General features: G+C 38.8%; 1 protein-coding gene across 1 annotated transcript; it reads left to right on the forward strand.

Annotated features, from left to right (window-relative positions):
- The first annotated feature begins 2,309 nt into the window (after positions 1-2,309).
- On the forward strand, positions 2,310-18,139 carry LOC121860133 (calcyclin-binding protein-like). The gene is made up of 7 exons (XM_042357169.1): positions 2,310-2,449; positions 5,677-5,778; positions 7,778-7,874; positions 10,077-10,173; positions 10,433-10,542; positions 14,125-14,300; positions 17,671-18,139. Exons 1-7 carry the CDS (start codon positions 2,429-2,431, stop codon positions 17,764-17,766), a joined length of 699 nt encoding a protein of 232 aa, XP_042213103.1. The 5' UTR covers positions 2,310-2,428; the 3' UTR covers positions 17,767-18,139.
- The last annotated feature ends 645 nt before the right edge of the window (positions 18,140-18,784 follow it).

Consider the following 18,784-nt stretch of genomic DNA (forward strand, 5'->3'; position numbering starts at 1 on the left):
TTTTTTTATTTTTTTTTTAATAACCACACAGTTATTTGCCTGGATCTAGAATGGGGGCAGAGTGTAGTGGGGGAACAAGATTCGTTCTCTAGTTTGAGACAGAGAGCTCCACAGTTCTCCCCATGGACAGTATATTACCAACTTCAGAAGAAAAAAATTCCCAATAGACAGAAGAAATAAGGCAGGATAAATATTTTTGTGCAACCTTGGAAATATTTGGATTAATAAATTTTGTATCTCCAAAATTTCACAGAGTCTTGTTCTCTTTCAGTGGTAGGATCATTGACATATTTCATTTGTTAAGTCAGTGAGACTTGCTCCACTGTTCTCTCATGTCTTGTCCGGCTTTGATCCATTGTGTGTAGAAGCTTCTTGTATTTCTTCCTCCTTTGTATCATTGTAGCGCTGGAGGAAATCATGATGAATTTCCTAGACCAATAATATCATACTAGGAAATCCTGATTTAATTTATCTGTACAGACCATGAACAAAATGTAATTAGGTGCAACATATCAAGTTCCGGTTCCTGCCGGAACATTTTATACTTGATACAATACAGTATTCTGGTTCCAGTGCCTCCATTAACATCATATAGCACAAAAACATATGTAAAGGACAAATTTAAGATGGTGTAGTTCTGTAGTTACCAATGAGTGATCTAGTCTCTTTGTCTTTTGTGAGATGGGTAAGAACAGTAGGACAAAAGCTAAACACAGTACCTGTACTGTACAGTATTGCAATAGTGAATTATAGTGTACATGTATCCACTCAAGTTTTAGGTGAAATAATGTTGTGACAGTGAAGTATGGAGGAGCAGAGGTGTGGATGAAGAGAGAGTTGACCTGGCCTGAGCTTCCTTTACACAGGCAAGAAAGTCCTCTGAGAATACTGCAGTCATCCCATTGGTCCAGGTGAAAGGAGCTAACACCACCTTAATATGATCATAACTGTAAATGGTCGCTAGGTAAAGAGGGTTAATCTGAGTAGAGGGTAGTGACAGGTGGCTATGAGATTATAACCATAAATAATATTATTGCCAGGAAACTTATCAACAGTAATAGGTGTGGGACAAAAATCTGCCACAAGGAGTTCATGTATATCAAGTGTGCCTAGATCTAGTGTTTACTGTCGGGGAAGTGTGGTGACAAACCTTATTTCTTTATTTTATGCTTAAGGTACTTTACAAGATGTGCTGTTTTGTACTATATACAGTACAGTAACTATAAGGCCATAATTTATTAGGTTATCAGTCTATGGAAGTCATGTACAGTAGTCAATTAACAGATGTATTTTGTTATCATTGTGTTCAGAAGCGTATTACACAATTCTGGGGAGTGAAAAGGGAAAGTGGGATTTTATAGAGGTGACAGCCTGTTGAAGACTCTGTAGGGAACATCCTGTCTGACAAATCTATTACCATTCTTCTCAAATGTTTTCGAATTTGAACACCAAAATTATCATAGATCATGTTAATAATTATATACAGAACTAAACTATTTCAGAAATAGTGCTAACCAGAATATTTCTCTTGAAGCCTTTAATGGGAAATGACCAAGACAGCCGTTTTATGAACTGGAACCACTTCTCTCTCTTGATTAGACTTAATAAATTACGTTTAAAATGTCATCAGAATTACAAGTAAAGCTATGTTAAGTTAATTAATGAAGCATAATTAAATATATGAATATGGATAAATATGGTTTAAGAGAAAGTATACACAGGATATGAACAATATATGTATATTGTTAATTGTTTTATGCTATATATTTTTCACTGTTTTCTTTGTGATTCATTAATGATAACCGTTTTCTATGATGTACAGATTATATAAGCTTATGACATTGGTGTTCATGGATGGCTCAACTGGAGGCCAACACCAGATGAGTCTTAAGGGGAGTTTAATATCGTTCCTCTGGTTCACCATGAATAAAGGAAGAAATATATTGTTCTTAGTATAAATATAGACAATGTACTGAAGGTAATCCACTGTAGGAGATATATAATTACCTGGTATTACATTATTTCCTTCATGTAATAATTTTAAGATTTTTTTTTTGGGGTGGGGGAGGGAGATGAGTTTGTAATGTAGTTGATAATAATTATATGAATAAATTAGTTTAACTTTTACGTTCATTAATTACTAAATGATGAAATACATACTTATACAGGAGGATACTTCTAGAAACTACCATGACGTCTTTACATAACAGATACATTAACAAATATAATTTTTTCACAACAATAATTAAAAATATAACAATAGACATTATATTAATCAAAAATAGTATAAAATATTACCTTATTGAGAATAGTTTATGTATGTCTCCCAGTAAACAGTATCGAGCTGTGACCTCCATTGAGAAGACCACGTTGTTACACCTCTCATATTAACCACCTATAACCACCTATTAACTACCTATTAACCACCATGTCTAACAAAATTGAGGAGGTAAGTCTATAATATAAGTAAATTATTAGGAATTTTAATGGAGTATTGTTAGTGTAAGAGGAAAGGTAATTAATCTATGACTCGATTTAAGTTTATGTATAACGTCTATGATAATTTGCTATATGGGAATTACTATACTTGAGAATTGGTGATTTTTGTTATTTATTCAAGTTTATGGTTAATGTAATTGATGGATTTATAAGTGTGGTAATATGGGTGGGTTAGGTTAGGTCCTGAGGTAGACACCGTTAATATTGGTCCATTGGCTGTCCTTAGGTTTGGAGACAAGAACAGGTGTTTTATTGGTGTTTTATTGGTGTTTTATTGGTGTATTATTGGTGTTTTATTGGTGTGTATTATTGGTGTATTAGTAGCGGTCCGACTAATTACCCAAATGTAGCCGCAATGAAGTCAAATAATGGTCCTACGTGAATAAATCGGACTGCCAATCACTTCTCGACTGGTATTTGGTGTCACGAAGTCACAAAAAATTGGAAAACTTAATTTAATCTGAGTTAATAGATCGAGTGCATGTACCGATAAAACGCTGACCGCCCTCTAACTAGGGGAGACAACTGTTGTCGTTTCTCAGCAAATATTTTTTCTATTCAAGTTGTCTAACTTGAAGTCAATAAGCTAAAAAAATTGGCTTCAAAAAAGCAGGCTTGAATATTTGTTGTGACTTTTCTACAGCGACTTATGGTGAATTTTATACTAATAACCTAAGGTGGGTATTAAGCGGCATGTTTCATATAATTATTTAAATCATTATTGAAATGTGTTCACTGTAGGTTATGTATATAAGCTACTGTGCCGAGTAGCATTTATATACAGTGGGGTATGCTATAACGAACGGATCCTACTACGAATATTCCTATAACTAACGGTTTTACCTATAAAATTGAGAATGCTATAACGAACGCAACTCCTACAACGAACGCGGATGAATACGGGACTATTTCGCCTGGTGCATGAATATTGTTGTACCGCGACCCACAACAAGAGCGTCAGGCGCCATCTTTGTCTCATTGTGCACCACAGTTATTGTTGAAATTTCGTCTTTTGATGTGGAAATTCGCGTTATTTGTATAACTATTTTGTTATACAAGTATACAATTGTAACAATGAGTCGTCCAAAGCGAGTGAGAAAGCTAATAACCCTTGAAACTAAGAAAGAAATTATAAAGAAACGCGAGAATGGAAGAAGCATTGCGAAACTTAGTGATGTATGGGATGGCTAAATCGACTATATGTACGATTTTGAAGAATAAAGAGGAGTTAAAAACTGTGCAAGTGGCTAAGGGAATCTTTAGACTTAGCAAAGCAAGGTGTAATGTGATTGAAGAGATGGAAAATTTACTCTTAGTTTGGATAAAGGAGAAAGAAATGGCAGGTGGTAACATTAGTGAAGCTATAATTTGTGAGAAGGCTAAACAATTGTTTGAGGACCTTAAAGCCAAGACTCCCAGTGGAAGTGATAGTGATGTGCCAGTGTTTAGGGGTACCTGCATGCTGAATAACACTAAGGTAAGATAAAGTACCGTATTTTTTACATTTTCCACAGAATTTTTTCAGTGTTAAGCGGTTGTATTTGGGGCCTTGGAACGGATTAATCCTATAACGAACGAATGCTATAACGAACAAGGTTCTGGAACCAATTACGTTCGTTATAGCATACCCCACTGTATCTATTTTTGTTCTGGCCATGTTTACCCGAGACTGTACTCCATATTTGTGTTCTTCCCTCTTCCATCTCATAGGTTAGGCTGGCTCCTTTGGTTTGAGAATAGTTTTTTTTTGTGTGTGTGTGTGTGTTTTACTTAAATGTGACTGATAGTTTTACGCAAATTAGCGGTTTCTCTTAAAAAGGAAAATGTTCATTTTTTTTGCAAAAACAGATAATTTGCATGAGAAAGTAAGGTCAAGTTTGAGTAAAACGCCCTCCAAAAAACCTATTCTTGTACCAAAACCTGAAGACAGCCAATGGACAAATATTTACCAAAAGAAGGCCTTCATAGTAACTATCATTATATAGTCTGCCACACATGTGCATTAGATTGCCTTATCAATAGATAACGACATGTCACGTACAGTTGCTATATCTATATTCTGTGACATTTCATCAAAGATGTAACAAGGGGGTGTTTAAGAGGTAGAAGTAGCGTGGCCGGTTAGTTTTTTACACTTATCTTATCTCAAGTCAATACAAGGGTACACATATATTACGTATCACGTAGTACGTTCTTAAGGGACAACTTGTTAAACACCATTTCGATACAACTATTTATTAATTCACTCAGTGACACGGACACATTAATATCAATATTATATCGGCGTTACTAGCACATTATGTTTACGTTACTCGACACTGACTCGGACACAAACATGAAAGGAATACACTTCCCACAGTAGGTAACTCACCCTAGGGATAGTTCTGACAAGACTCACATTTGACCTGACGGAGGCCCAGTGGGTGCTGGCTGGGCTGTCTCATATGCGAGACTCTGCTTAGCTGGTGACGCCGGGGTCTCCCTCCTGACCTGGGGAGGGGACGAGCGTGACTCTAAGTGAACAGACTGACGACCCGAACGGGAAAGAGAAGACAGTAACCAGACTGACAGAATGACAAAGATCTGCCGAATGAGGCCGTGGACGGGACTGCAGGGCCTTTATATGGGGGAGGAACGGCCGGTGTTTGACCTTCCCAATTAACACTAAACTGGATAGATCTGGACAGCTGTTTCCAGGTGTGGTCATGCCCAGGTGTGTCTTGGTTAGGTGTGGTTGTAGGTCAAGTCACCCACTAATTCAAGTAATTAGCGGACGAGGTCAGGTCCCTTGGGTCCTAGGGTGTGTCACCCTGGTATGTAGGGGTACCACGAGGTCTGTACCCACTCACTGTTATATGTGTTTGTAACTCTCTGGGCTGTAAGCTATGGTCTGATAATCATTCATTACAAAGATGACAAGTATTTTTACCAGCTTCTATGTCTCAAACACCGGTGTAGCCTTAGCCCCTTGTGTACAGGGTCTCCTCTGAGCTGAATAAAGTTGTCTGATGTTTATGAAATAGAACATTGAAAGTGGCATCCAGTAGTGGAGGGGTTAATAAGGTCTGAGTCTTGATTGAAGGCATTTTGGTTTATTTTTTTTAGTCATTTAATTATTTTAGTGTTTACATTAAGGTTATTTCCCACCTAATTCACCAACTGTATTTTTGTCTTCAGATGCTGAAGGATGTTGAAGAGCTGCGCACACTTGTGGCTTCTGCCACTCGCAAGCGTATTCAGGATCTTCTTTCACAGGAGCTGCGAAAAATGGAGATTGAGGTGAGGATCTGTGCCTTTGTTCCTCTGTCTTGTATCTGTAGTTAGTGTGTACAGAACACAAGAGAAATAATAAGCATGGTATGGGTCAATCCTCTAGCCCAGTGGTTCTCAACCTGGGAGCCACGGCAAGAATTTAGGGGAGCCATGGCGAGCTGTTATAAATTGTACGTTTCCAAATAATGTTGGGAATATGAATTAAACAAAACTTCTATTACTTATTTTGACTTGACAGAAGAGACATTCATTCTATTTTTGTCATTGTTTAATCATAACGACAATACAATTTTAATATTTACATACAGTACTCTGGTGCTAATTTTTTTTTTTTTATGGATTATTTAAGATTTCATAGGTCCAGTCCCTGTCTGTGTGACAGGCGCTGGACCGAGCTGCTGAACTAACTTGTTCAGTACTTGTCTGTGTGTCATCCCTTTGCAAGTGGTGATAGGACCGAATGATCTCAGTCTGGCCTGGGATACCATCACGAAAACAGTGGAGTGTATTGTCTCTGGACCATATATTGTGTTTGAGCTTGACTCAAGCATAATATACTCCGTAATTGGTGTTACTTATTTTGTTTCATAATTCATGTGGTCGCTGCTTTACGTGGGTGAAATATTTGTACACTTCCTTTATTAATTATTTCCTTATTTATTGGTGCCATTGTTGTTCATACTCATTCTTTACTTATATAATCCTACCATTTTTAGTGCAAAATTGATATGATTCATTATTCTTCTCATTCTTCCAAGTTGGGCAGTGCTTGTCAAAGGAGGCGTGTTCTTGCTTACAGGAAGTACACTTCAGCTTGCTAGCTTGAGTGTGAATGTTTACCTGTGTGCATGTTTGTGTATGACTGTATGTGTGCTTTATGTGTGAGTGCATGGGCGTGTTATGTATGTGAATGTGTGTGTTTGCCATTCTAACTCTTGTCCTATATATCTGTCCTTCTTTATCATTCTTTAGTCTTTATCACTTGTCTGTTTGTCTGTACTGGGAGAAAATTGAAGGAGGCCACGAGGATGTTGAAAATTCCTCAAGGGGGGAATGGAGTGAAAAGGGTTGAGAACCACTGGTCTAGCCATTCATAGCCTTTACCTTATCTGGAGCATAAATAAGTGGAATATTAGCTATAGAGACAGGAGCCATCATCTGTTGGAGGTTTCATTTTCACACATATGGTGGTGGGGGGGGACCTTAGCTGCTGGTTACTGTAATGATTTATGATTTGCTTTGTTTACTACTTATAACCAAATTGGGGAAATAAGGAAGGATGATATGGAATGTTTCAGTCATTGTTGAGGTCAAGGATGTACAGTTGTAAATAAGTCCTGTTGCCTCTTCTTCTGCTCCACCAACTTCTAAATTCAAACTCGTGAACCCAAAGCGGTAGACGTTGACGTATTATTCTGTACATTAAAGCTTTGGGTTCGTAAAAAGAGGTGACGATGTTTGTTGGCAACTGTACGTAGTGTATTTTGTAAACAAGTTGTAAATATAAAGAAGTGTACAATAGTTGGGATGTTCGATTGTTCCTATTTATTCAAGCTTCTCCGGTCACACCCCTCACTCTTTCCACCATTCTCTCCTTAGTACATTATTTCATATATATTTTGTGGTCTTGTTTCCCTTAATCCATCCTGAACTTGTGGGAGTGGAATAATGATCGATAAAATGAGTATTATATTGCTTCTTCTCTTAGATCCTCATGTTTTCTCTGGAGTCTTTCCATGTTTGTCTTGCATCTCATTTCAGCGTCAGTCTGTGTAGATACGGGGTCATGTTCTTTTGATGTTTATTAGGATCACCTGAAGAATCTCCACCCCAGGGTATTCCACCTAAAGATTAACTAACCACCCTATTACTATTTGGAGGGGATGAGGTTAGGTTAGTGTGAGGGGGTTTAATCCTAAGATGAAGTAAGCTGGGGTTTTGATTCTTCAGGTGATCTGTTTATTATTTGTTTATTTATTTACTGTCCCATTTTTTTTATTTCCAGGTAGCACATCTTCAGGAAGAGTCGCTCCTAAAGCCAAGTGAACAAAAAGCCAAACCTGCAACGGCTAGTACTTACACAGTCATCCTCAGGAATTACTGTGAGTAGCTACCAGTGAGGGTCTCCCTGAAAATCACTAAGATCGTGACTTTCATTTGTCAATAATTTTCTTACAATAATCAGCTTCTATAATATAAACTGCCCTCTATTATTACTAAGGTCAATTTTCTGAAATGAATAAACTGTATGAACAATGACACTGTTGAGGGCAACTTCTTCATCACCCTCTATGATTGTACAGTAGATCCACTGTTAGAGCTGAACACCTTCCAACTCCTCAAACAGTAACAGTCTTTATAGAATGTTTTTTTTTTTTAGTTTAGACATTAACTCCAATGTAAAATGACCAGTAAGCTGTACTGTACATTGCTTTACTGTACTGTAATAAAGTAGAGTATTTATTAAAACTATCTGCAGACAAAATCAGGTACTGTACATTACAGTACTGTAGTAATCAAATAGTGAAGGTTTTGGAGGAGTAGTACTCTGTATGGTGAAAGCAGTACACTACTGTACAACATTTTACAAATACATTACTGTATATTATGCTGTACATTGCAGTCTATTTTTCTTTATGATAACTGAATTAAACATCAGTACTGTACAATGCTAAAAATAATGTGCTGTAACTAATGATTTAACTAAACATAATCAACTTACATACTGTACTGTTAAACACTTTAGACTTGTTGAGGTGCTTCTATCACGGGTACTGTACTGTACTTCCTGTCCATCATATGAACTCTCGCTCGTGTCCATTGGTCTTCACTCCTCTCCCTCACTAATCTCGTCTCATCTGTGTGCTCCATCTGAGACACCACTGTACAATCATGCCAGTGGTCCCCCAAAAATATATTTGTAAATATTTCAGTTCATAATTTTGCCTTCTAATCTTATCTTCCCTTTTTAATTTCTCTTTCATGAACACAGCAAAGTGAGGTAAAATGGATGTGACACAGAGGTTGTCTTGGGGGGGGGGTCCAGGCCTCCTATGCCCACAACACTTATCAAATCCTTTTCATTTTCATAACAAGTTTTGCCAGGATTCTCTAGTGTTACTTTGACTTTGTTTGCTGTTAACTGATGGCAATAAACAATATGTAAAAACAAAATAGATATATATATACTGCATGAGGTTTTCTTGCAGTTGTTTGGTTTGTCTGTATTAGCCATGGCAGTTAGGTGCACATCCTTCAGTGTTCTTATGTGGCACAAATATCCTTCATCGTCATATCCTCTTCTGCCTTTACTTGCTTTAATTTTGCCTCTTTCATTTCTTTTTATGCCCTTTCTTCCCATTTAAGTTTTCTCAGTTCTGCTCCCTTTATCCCCCTTATTTACCTCCTCCTCCTTTGCCTCCATCAGCTGCTGCTACTTCCCGTGGTGCTAGTGGAGGTCTGATGTTTCCTTGTAGGTGTCCAGTGCCTCTTCCTCTCACTGACAACTTTCTTGGCTCTGAAATATAGTCAAGTCATTTAGTAACGTGGACTAAAACCAAGGCACAGAAGAATAATGTAACGGTATAAGTGTAGTTTACTATTGCCGCATTTTCTCGCTTTTCAATACACATCTGTTTGGTTCCAACGTGTTAATATAATTGATTAAACCAGAGGAGCACTTTTAAAACTGAAACAATTCTGATATTTTGTTGATATTCTCTAAATCTGGTGAGGTTGGTTAGGGTCCAGTGGGAAAATGGAAGGTGGGAAGGTTAGAATGGTACAGAACTTAACGTTAGGTAGTATGCTATGTTACTGTAGGTCAGATACACACAAACCTTTCCTCCAAGAATGTAAAATCTCCAGTAATTATATAAAAAGTTTGGTGATTTAATGAAAAGTGACTGAAATAGATGTTGCACCACACAACTATCAAATTAGCTTTGGCATGGGAACATAATTAGCACAAGAATCTTCCCTGTACTGTACTTTATTTAATTTCAGCCTTGATTATAAATTCTATACATGCAGCTAATTTAATCTCATTCTTTACCTCTACATTTCTTCAACTAATGATAAGCTTTTGTACATAAGTCAGGGAAGTTATCACATTACAGGCTGGGTTGTTTGGGAATCTCCTATACTGTTCTTACCTGACATCAGAAGTGGATCAATATTTGAATTATTTGTGATGTTGCCGGAAAGGAACATAATGATATCTGATAGTAATATTTATGTTGCCTTCATACCAACCTCATCTTTTTATTATATACAATATGGTAATCTAAAGTGTACCCTTACAGCTTGGGATGAGTCGGACAAATTCATGAAAATATACATCTCCTTGAAGAACGTCCAGGGCTTGGAGAAGGATGCAATCACAACCACATTTTCAAAAAGGTGAAGCTCTTATAATTTAGCGCTACATTTTACCGTGAAGTTTCTTGTGCTGTGAGAATATTTTTTCCTTGTTTCCTTTTGTTTCAGCTTATTTTAAATGTTTGAACTACAATATAAGTACATTTGAACTTTCTTGCAGTGGTTTATGTTCTAAATATATTAATTTATGACTGGTAGTGTGAGAATAAACTTTAAATTATAAGTGGCTGACAGTGGTTATTAGTCATGATGGTGTTTCATTAGCTGTTCATACTTACAGAGGTGTACAGGTGATGGTCAAGGAGCTGGATGGCAAGAATTATGACCTCAATATAACCAATCTTGCTAAGAACATTAACCCAGATGCCAGCTATCATAAGGTTAAAACAGGTTAGTAACTCACTTTAATTAAGGTGTGTGTGTGTGTGTGTATGTCAAGGTTTATCTCATCCAAATGAGTGAATTTCTTTTCCATTATCTTTTAAAGTAGAAAATTCATTGTTACTGTGTTATTGTTCTCTCTCAAAACATGGCTTAGAGGTACTGTAGTCCCTCACCAACCACAGTTTTGACTACCTGCATTTTATATTTTGTGCACCATTTTACATTTGTCTCCCTTTTATATCTATTACCTTAATGTCACCAGCGTTTATAGGGATGGTCGTCTTGCCGCGCCTCGTCACCTCCCTAAAAACCAGTTGCCAGTGACCAATTTGGGGGTAAATTATGGTTCATGTGTAGATACTGTAGTTGTCCAGCTTGGGTTCTGACACTAATACTGTACAACGTGCTGCATTTAAGTTGTTGCAAGTGGTCATATAAATTACACTCATTAATTTTAGATTTCATATATGATTATTTAAATATTTAACCCATTGACTGGTCTCACTATATACAGAGAGAGAGTTGTAGTGCTGTGTATGGAAAGAATGTTCTGTACTCAAAATGTTAGGTGCTGAGAGACGTGGTGCACAGGGGATGGGTGCTGAGAGATGTGGTTGCACAGGGGATGGGTGCTGGGAGACGTGGTGCACAGGGGATGGGTGCTGGGTGACGTGGTGCACAGGGGATGGGTGCTGGGAGACGTGGTGCACAGGGGATGGGTGCTGGGTGACGTGGTGCACAGGGGATGGGTGCTGGGAGACGTGGTGCACAGGGGATGGGTGCTGGGTGACACAGGGGATGGGTGCTGGGGACGTGGTGCACAGGATGGGTGCTGGTGGGCTGGGGATGGGTGCTGGAGACGTGGTGCACAGGGGATGGGTGCTGAGGGTGCGTGGTGCACAGGGGATGGGTGCTGGGCGTGGTGCATGGGTGCTGAGGCGTGGTGCACAGGGGATGGGTGCTGGGGGCGTGGTGCTGGGGATGGGTGCTGGGAGACGTGGTGCACAGGGATGGAGTGCTGGTGCTGGTGCAGATGATGGGTGCTGTGTGGTGCACAGGGGATGGGTGCTGGGAGGCGTGGTGCTGGGGATGGGTGCTGAGAGGCACAGGGGATGGGTGCTGAGAGACGTGGTGCACAGGGGATGGGTGCTGGTGAGGGATGGGTGCTGAGGCGTGGGGGATGGGTGCTGGACGTGGTGCACAGGGGATGGGTGCTGGGGACGTGGTGCACAGGGGATGGGTGCTGGAGACGTGGTGCACTGCTGGGAGAGACGTGGTGCACAGGGGATGGGTGCTGGGAGACGTGGTGCACAGGGGATGGTGCTGGGAGGTGCTGGGAATGGTGCTGGGGATGGGTGCTGGGGTGGTGCACAGGGGTGCTGGGATGGGCACAGGGATGGGTGCTGGGAGACAGTGGTGCACAGGGGGATGGGTGCTGGGAGACGTGGTGCACAGGGGATGGGTGCTGGGAGACGTGGTGCACAGGGGATGGGTGCTGAGAGACGTGGTGCACAGGGGATGGGTGCTGGGTGACAGTAGGGCCAGATAGATCTTATGACTTACCTTGAAGTAAATGTAGGTCTAAGTTGTGTTCTTGAGACGGTTTTTAAAGTACTGTATCCACCATCCTTAAAAAGACAGTTTATTTTAGCCAGAAAAATACAGTTACAAAGTGAACAGTAACAATAATATTTTGACATGGCTGAGTGTAGTGAGAGCCTTAACACACCTGATATATACTGTACAATTATCTCAAGGAATTATTATTTAATATCTACAGGTGTCCATAAATTATTACCCTGATTAAAACATGAGAGCATACTGTTTTAGTGGTTTAATTAAAGTCACAGGAAAAAAAGTCACAATTTTGGCTAGGAAAAAAAGTCACAATTAATTTATGGTGGCCGGTAATAAAGGTTAGGTTAGGTTACCATCAGTTCTGCATATTCCTTTACTGAAACTGATTGACATATTAACCTTAAAAAATGTGAGAATTCGATAGTTAACTTTTCTTTTTTTCCTGTGACTTTTTTTCCTGTGACTTTTTTTACCTGTGACTTTTTTACCTGGATTCGTTTTAGGGTAATTTATGGACACTGTAGTATCATCTGGATTGAAACATGTCACTTGGTGTTAGTAAGAACATTTAACAATGTATATCATGATGGTAAAATTTATAATCATTGCAATGGTAATTTCTATCAATGTGACAAATATGTTATAATGGTTTCCAATGGTCATTTAAGGAATACAGATATCCCTGTATGCACAAACCAATGAGCATTTATTAATACATATTCTAGTCTTATGAAATACACGCAGAGAAACGAATAATGGAGATTTTTATTTATTTTTATAGTGGTCCCTCGGTTAACGAGATTTCGGTTAACGATTTACCTTCCATAAGATTCTTAACTTCGGTTAACGAGCAATCCCTCGATTAACGAGTTTTTTACGAGCCGACTCCAACGTGTTTTCGCTTCCATTTGGCGGTCCACCAGCTGTAGTATTAGTCCGCCAATACAGTAATCGGTTTTAGGGCTTAAATTCCTTACTATTTTAGTAAATATCAAGAAGTTTATACTATTCAATAATTTTAAAAGTTTAATATTAACTTTTTAGTCATTTTAACAATTATTGAACATAATTGAAGGTAAAGAAACTAGTTTCTGGCGTGCCATCCAGCCTGTTAACACACCAGACAGGCGTTAGTCTCTCTCTGTTTTCAGTGGAGGTAACATCTTGCTTGAGACTCAATTCAACTAAATGCTTTTTTTCTGTGTTTCCAAGCAAATTATTTGTCATTTTGAAATATATTTTACATATTGACAATATATAATGCAGTGCAGTGTTGATTTAAAGAAAATAATCTTGAATTACACCAAGAGAGCTAAAATTTTATGGGTGAAATGGCGCCATGGGGTGACTTCTCTTCCTCCTTCTCCTCCACCCCCAATCTAATTCCCATCATCATCATTCAGGAGCCTTCTACATACACACCTCAAAGTACTTTTCTACCTTTTTTGTTGAATTTAGGCAATTTTCGGTGAGCTGGAACCATTTACCCAAAAACCCATTGAAACAGTGGTTTCGGTTAACGAGCAACCTGCTGGAACGGATTGTGCTCGTTAACCGAGGGACCACTGTATATATTTTTTTATTACCTTGGTCTGGCAGCAGTGGTGTCCTCAATGTTGTGTTTATGGGTAACGTGACGCGGTGATGCATGGCAGGGAGGAGGGGGGGGGGTGAACAACTGGCCTCCATCATGGCAAAAGTGGTTGTGACTGTTGTGTGTGTGTGTGTGAGGAGGCCAACTACCATGTGAGGTTCATTAATTTCCTCCCTAAGTTGACATGGAAATTTGATTGGCGACTTTGAATTCACCACACTTAGGTTGTATCTCACAGTTCAGGGGTTAGAGAAACTAGAATTCCTTCCACTATTGAATTAACAACAATTCCTGCTACCCCTAAAGAAACAACAATTCCTACCACCCCACAGAAACAACAACAATTCCTACTTTTCTCAACACAGCAGTTGTTCAAGCTTTACAGTGTACTCTACATCTGACTCTGTACTCTTCAGATATGTTGGTGGTACTATTATCCAAGAGCGAGCAGGGGAAGTGGACGGGGGTGACCGCAGAGGACGTGCGTGCTAGCGAGGCCCGTAAGCCCAAGATGAGCTCCGACGACCCCAACGCCGGGATGATGGATCTCATGAAGCAGATGTACGACGACGGTGACGACAAGATGAAGCAGGTAAGTCTTTAGTGAAGGTTCCTTAATGAAGCTGTGGGGGGCAGGGGGGAGGGGCATAGTAATGTTATCAGTTTGAGTTGATACACTACAGTAATTTGTGTGTAAATTTTACCTTTTTGAAACAGTCTGAAGAAAACTATAGGGATCACTTTTTGTAATAGTAGTAGTCCTTTAATAGTAGTGGGAGTAGGAATCCTGTAGTAGTATGGTACCAGTAGTGCGTCTCTCTCAAGGAGGCCAATGACACACAAATTGAGTTAGTGATGTTGACCCGTCTCTGTGCGTCCATCATCAGAGTCTTCAAACAACACTCCCAGAAACACACGGCAGATTCACTACACTCCATAAGTGATGTCGTTTGTATAGAGGTCCTCAAGATTGTTCACATAGTGCTGGTTCAATGTCAGGTTTGGCTCTGCTGTTAGGAAAAAATAAAGAAAAGAAAATTCATCCTATAGTGTGTTGTTTTCTGGGTAAAAATTAATACCTACTTAAAATTTCAGGTAAGTCCAGTATGTACTCTGTCTATTAGTAAGTCTGCCACAAGTTAAAGGTCTTGACCCTAGGAAGGTTATAAGTCAAAATCCTGTTGAAAATGAAACTCCTTATCAACACAACTTTAGGTGAAATGCAGACCAACAAAGGTCTGTTAGAGGTCAAGGGTCACAGCTGAAGATCAAATTTCATTTTTTTTTTTTCCAGGGTATAACTTGTATTAGCACAAATATTTTAACCAAACTTACATTTGGTTGTGCCATCGCCAGGCAGTTGCAGATTATCAAATCCAATTCTATATATCAGAGATCAGTTACAGAAGGTCAAATATGACAATGTTATACTGAGTGTAACACTTGTATCATGGGAGATATAATGGTGCTTGTGTAGTGTCACACATTACTTGTAGAACATAAAATTCAAATGAAGAACATGAGTGTGTATGCGTGGGATGTTCATTCCCTCCTGGATATGACGTCACGGCATATACACAGCGTGGCAGCGGCAGCCACACACGTCTCTCAGTCTGCTGTACTGTGTGGTTCACTCAGCATCACCCAAGAGGATGGTTTGGGGGTGGAAAGTCTCTCCCCCCCCCGTATATAAGATGTGTTGTTGTATTTTATTAACATAGCAGTTTTTGTTCATGCTTTGGAAACATTCCTCTAATGAGCAATTGTCCACCATTTTTGTTTGGGCAGAAAAGTTTCAAAGTTGGCTTTCTTGAAACCTGTAGAATGAGTTAGACTGCAGGATGTTGCTGGCTTTAAGTGTACTGTATGTGCAGTTATTTATGTGGCCTCAGAAAATCTGGGGAAGCTCAACGTTGGGGATATATCCTTGGATTGTGTCTATAGAGTTTTGTTTCCTGGGTGACATTAGTGCTGGAGGTGGTGCTGAAGTTAGTTCAGTTGTCAAACTCAGAAATAGCTGGAGGAAGTTTAGTGAGCTGTTGCCTTTGTTGACATTGAGATTACTTTATCTTTGCTTGAGAGAAAAGTTGTAAAAACTTTGTTGTGTTATAGTGAAACTTGTGCAGTTAAAAATGGTGACATGAGTAGACTTGTTGAAACCGAAATGAGAATGGTGAGATAGATAAATAATGTGGTGGTAAGAGGTAGGAAACTATGTGTGGAGCTAAGAGGAGGGCTGGGTACTGAGAGTATTGACAAGGTTTTGAATAGAGGTATTGTAGGCTGAAATGTCTTGGGCACATAGAGAGAATTGAGAAGAGTAATTGGGTCAAAAGATACGTATGTTTGAACATGGAAGAGTGGAAAAGTAACGGTAGGTGAAGAATGCCATGAGAGGAGTGATCTCGGGGATATCCACCTGACTAGAGAGGTCACAGTATATTTTGTAACCTGCCACCAAGTAATGACAACTAACCCACAAATTTGGAAAATAGCCATAAAATGTTAATAAGGTTGACTACATCCCTGTACAGTGTAGCATTCAGTAAAGTTAATCTCCCCCCAACGAACTAAGTAGAGTTTTCCAAGGGCTCACATTTTTTTCATTACTCTCCTTTAATACTCTTAGGACTTTTCATGTACTGTACACACTCTCAAAAAAGTATTGCACATTCCCCATGAAACAAGCTAGCTCCACAGATGATAGAAATTGCAAAATGCCATATATCACTTGCTGGCACCCTTTCCTGTTTTATCCATAGAAAGTATTATTATAAATGCACATTCAGAAGAAAATCGATTAATCCTGCAAACAATGTGTAGTGTAGTTCATGCTGGTGGTTACGCTGCAGCATGGGTGTATTGATCGTTTGGGAAACCATATGACCCAGTGTGGCCAGATACTTTTTTGATCGTGTGTACCCCACATTTTAGCAGGGAGTATTTAGAAAAAACTTTTGTATATATTTTCCTCCTGTAGTCATAGTTTTCTTAAAAAAATATATATAGTACCGTAAATGTGAGGAATAAATCAAAATAATACCAATAAATAAGGTACAACAAAAAATACTGTATTGCCACACCAGTAAATAAAGCCAAATGAAAGTTCAACACAGTCGCCATTTGCATATACTCCCTGGCTCACCATATCAATGCAGATGCCATCTCTGCCAATTCCCTAGCATCACTCCCTCAGTGGACCAGCTAACTCGTGTGTAAAGAAATGTTTATTCCCTTTACATTTTTCCCCTAGGACAATTATTTCTTTTACTTTTTCACAATATGTATGAAGGATGATGTGTGCATGTAACTGAGTAAAAATAAATGAATAAAGTTGCGTAAATCTACCCAAAAATACGAGATGAAAAACAACCATAACACCGGTAGCTTAGTAGTTATAGTGATGAGTCTAACCAGGCCACAATGCTGCCAGCGATGTTAACAGACGCAAATGTGAAAGGAAAGTTTTCTGTAAATCTTTATTTGTTTTAGGTATTTTCGGATTTAAAAATAAATGTTGCAGGTATGGCTTTAATAGATTGTAATGCTTGTAAGAGTTCAGAAATGGTTACTGCTTAGATACCTCTTGAAGAGTTGGGTGTCTGCCGTACGGATGTTAATTGTCTCAGGTTATTGTCATCAGTACAGTACTGTAGTTTTAAATCGAGCTTTTATATATACGTATACAATAATTATTTTTTAATTAATTGAAATAATAGTGTGTTTAAGTAAGCAATAACATATTTTTAATTCTGGAGTTGGGTTAGGTAGAATTTAGCCTACTGGAGACAGCAACTGGGGGATTCATTAGCTTACTGGAGACTGCAACTTCACATTTAGGACAGAGGCTGATTTTTTTGGACCATTTTTCAGACAAAAAAGTGTATCTTATATGCCATAACATACGGTAGTTAAAGTGTTGTATCAAATGTTGGTAATGTTTTTCATCCTATTTCCACCAGATGCTGAACAAGACTTGGTATGAAAGTCAACAAAAGACCTTAAGAGGAGGTGGGAATGAGATGACTATGCCTGGTATGGATAACTTAAACCTTTAATCAAAAACTTTTGTTACTACCTTTACCATTAAAGACTTTGCAGGACAGCAGTGAAAGAGACAGTCATCAACTATTGTTCATGTAGTTAAGATTTGCTATTATAGAAGTAGAAAATCACAAATCATCTTTTAGAAGAACTGATAGAATATAAAGTGTGCTTGTAATGTTTTATTAATCAGATGTCATGATATTTCTGAACTATATAACCTGGTTGTATAACAGGTCTTCTTCACAGGATATTGCAGGGTTTGGACATGTTGTAAAGCAATAAATGTATAGATCCTGGGAATGTAGTACTGTACTGGTAGTGCATTGTCTTGCTATAAATGGTCTTGTTGCCGGTAGATATTTGAATACATATTTGTTACAGCAATATTGTAATAATTTCCTATTAATTCATTATAAACATTCTTCCTCTCCAACAATATGGAAGAACAAATACTTATAATGTATACAGCCTTAACAACATCAACCTAGAGAAGTCGACTTGTGAAAGAGACCTAGGGGTACTTGTAAGCCCGGACCTACAGCCTAGAAAACAGTGCGTTAATGTTCGAAATAAGGCAAACAGAGTATTAGGTTTTATATCCAGAAGTGTAAGTAACAAGAGTGCAGAGGTCTTATTGCAACTATATCTTGCACTAGTCAGGCCGCACCTCGATTATGCGGTTCAGTTCTGGTGCCCCTATTATAGAATGGATATCAATTCACTAGAGTCGGTGCAGCGAAGAATGACGAAAATGATTCCGGGACTTAGAAACCTTCCATATCAGGATAGGTTAAAGAAACTTAACTTGCATTCCCTAGAAAGACGAAGAGTGCTGGGAGATATGATAGAAGTATTTAAGTGGGTGAAAGGAATCAATAAAGGGGATATAGATAAAGTTCTTATAATATCCGAGCAGGATAGGACTCGGAGCAACGGATTCAAGTTGGATAAGTTTAGGTTTAGGAGGGAGATAGGAAGAAACTGGTTCACAAATAGGGTGGTGGACGAGTGGAACAAGCTTAGCAACTT

This window comes from Homarus americanus, unplaced genomic scaffold (genome assembly GCF_018991925.1).
Source record: "Homarus americanus isolate GMGI-L3 unplaced genomic scaffold, GMGI_Hamer_2.0 scaffold5831, whole genome shotgun sequence".
NCBI classification, from domain to species: domain Eukaryota; kingdom Metazoa; phylum Arthropoda; class Malacostraca; order Decapoda; family Nephropidae; genus Homarus; species Homarus americanus.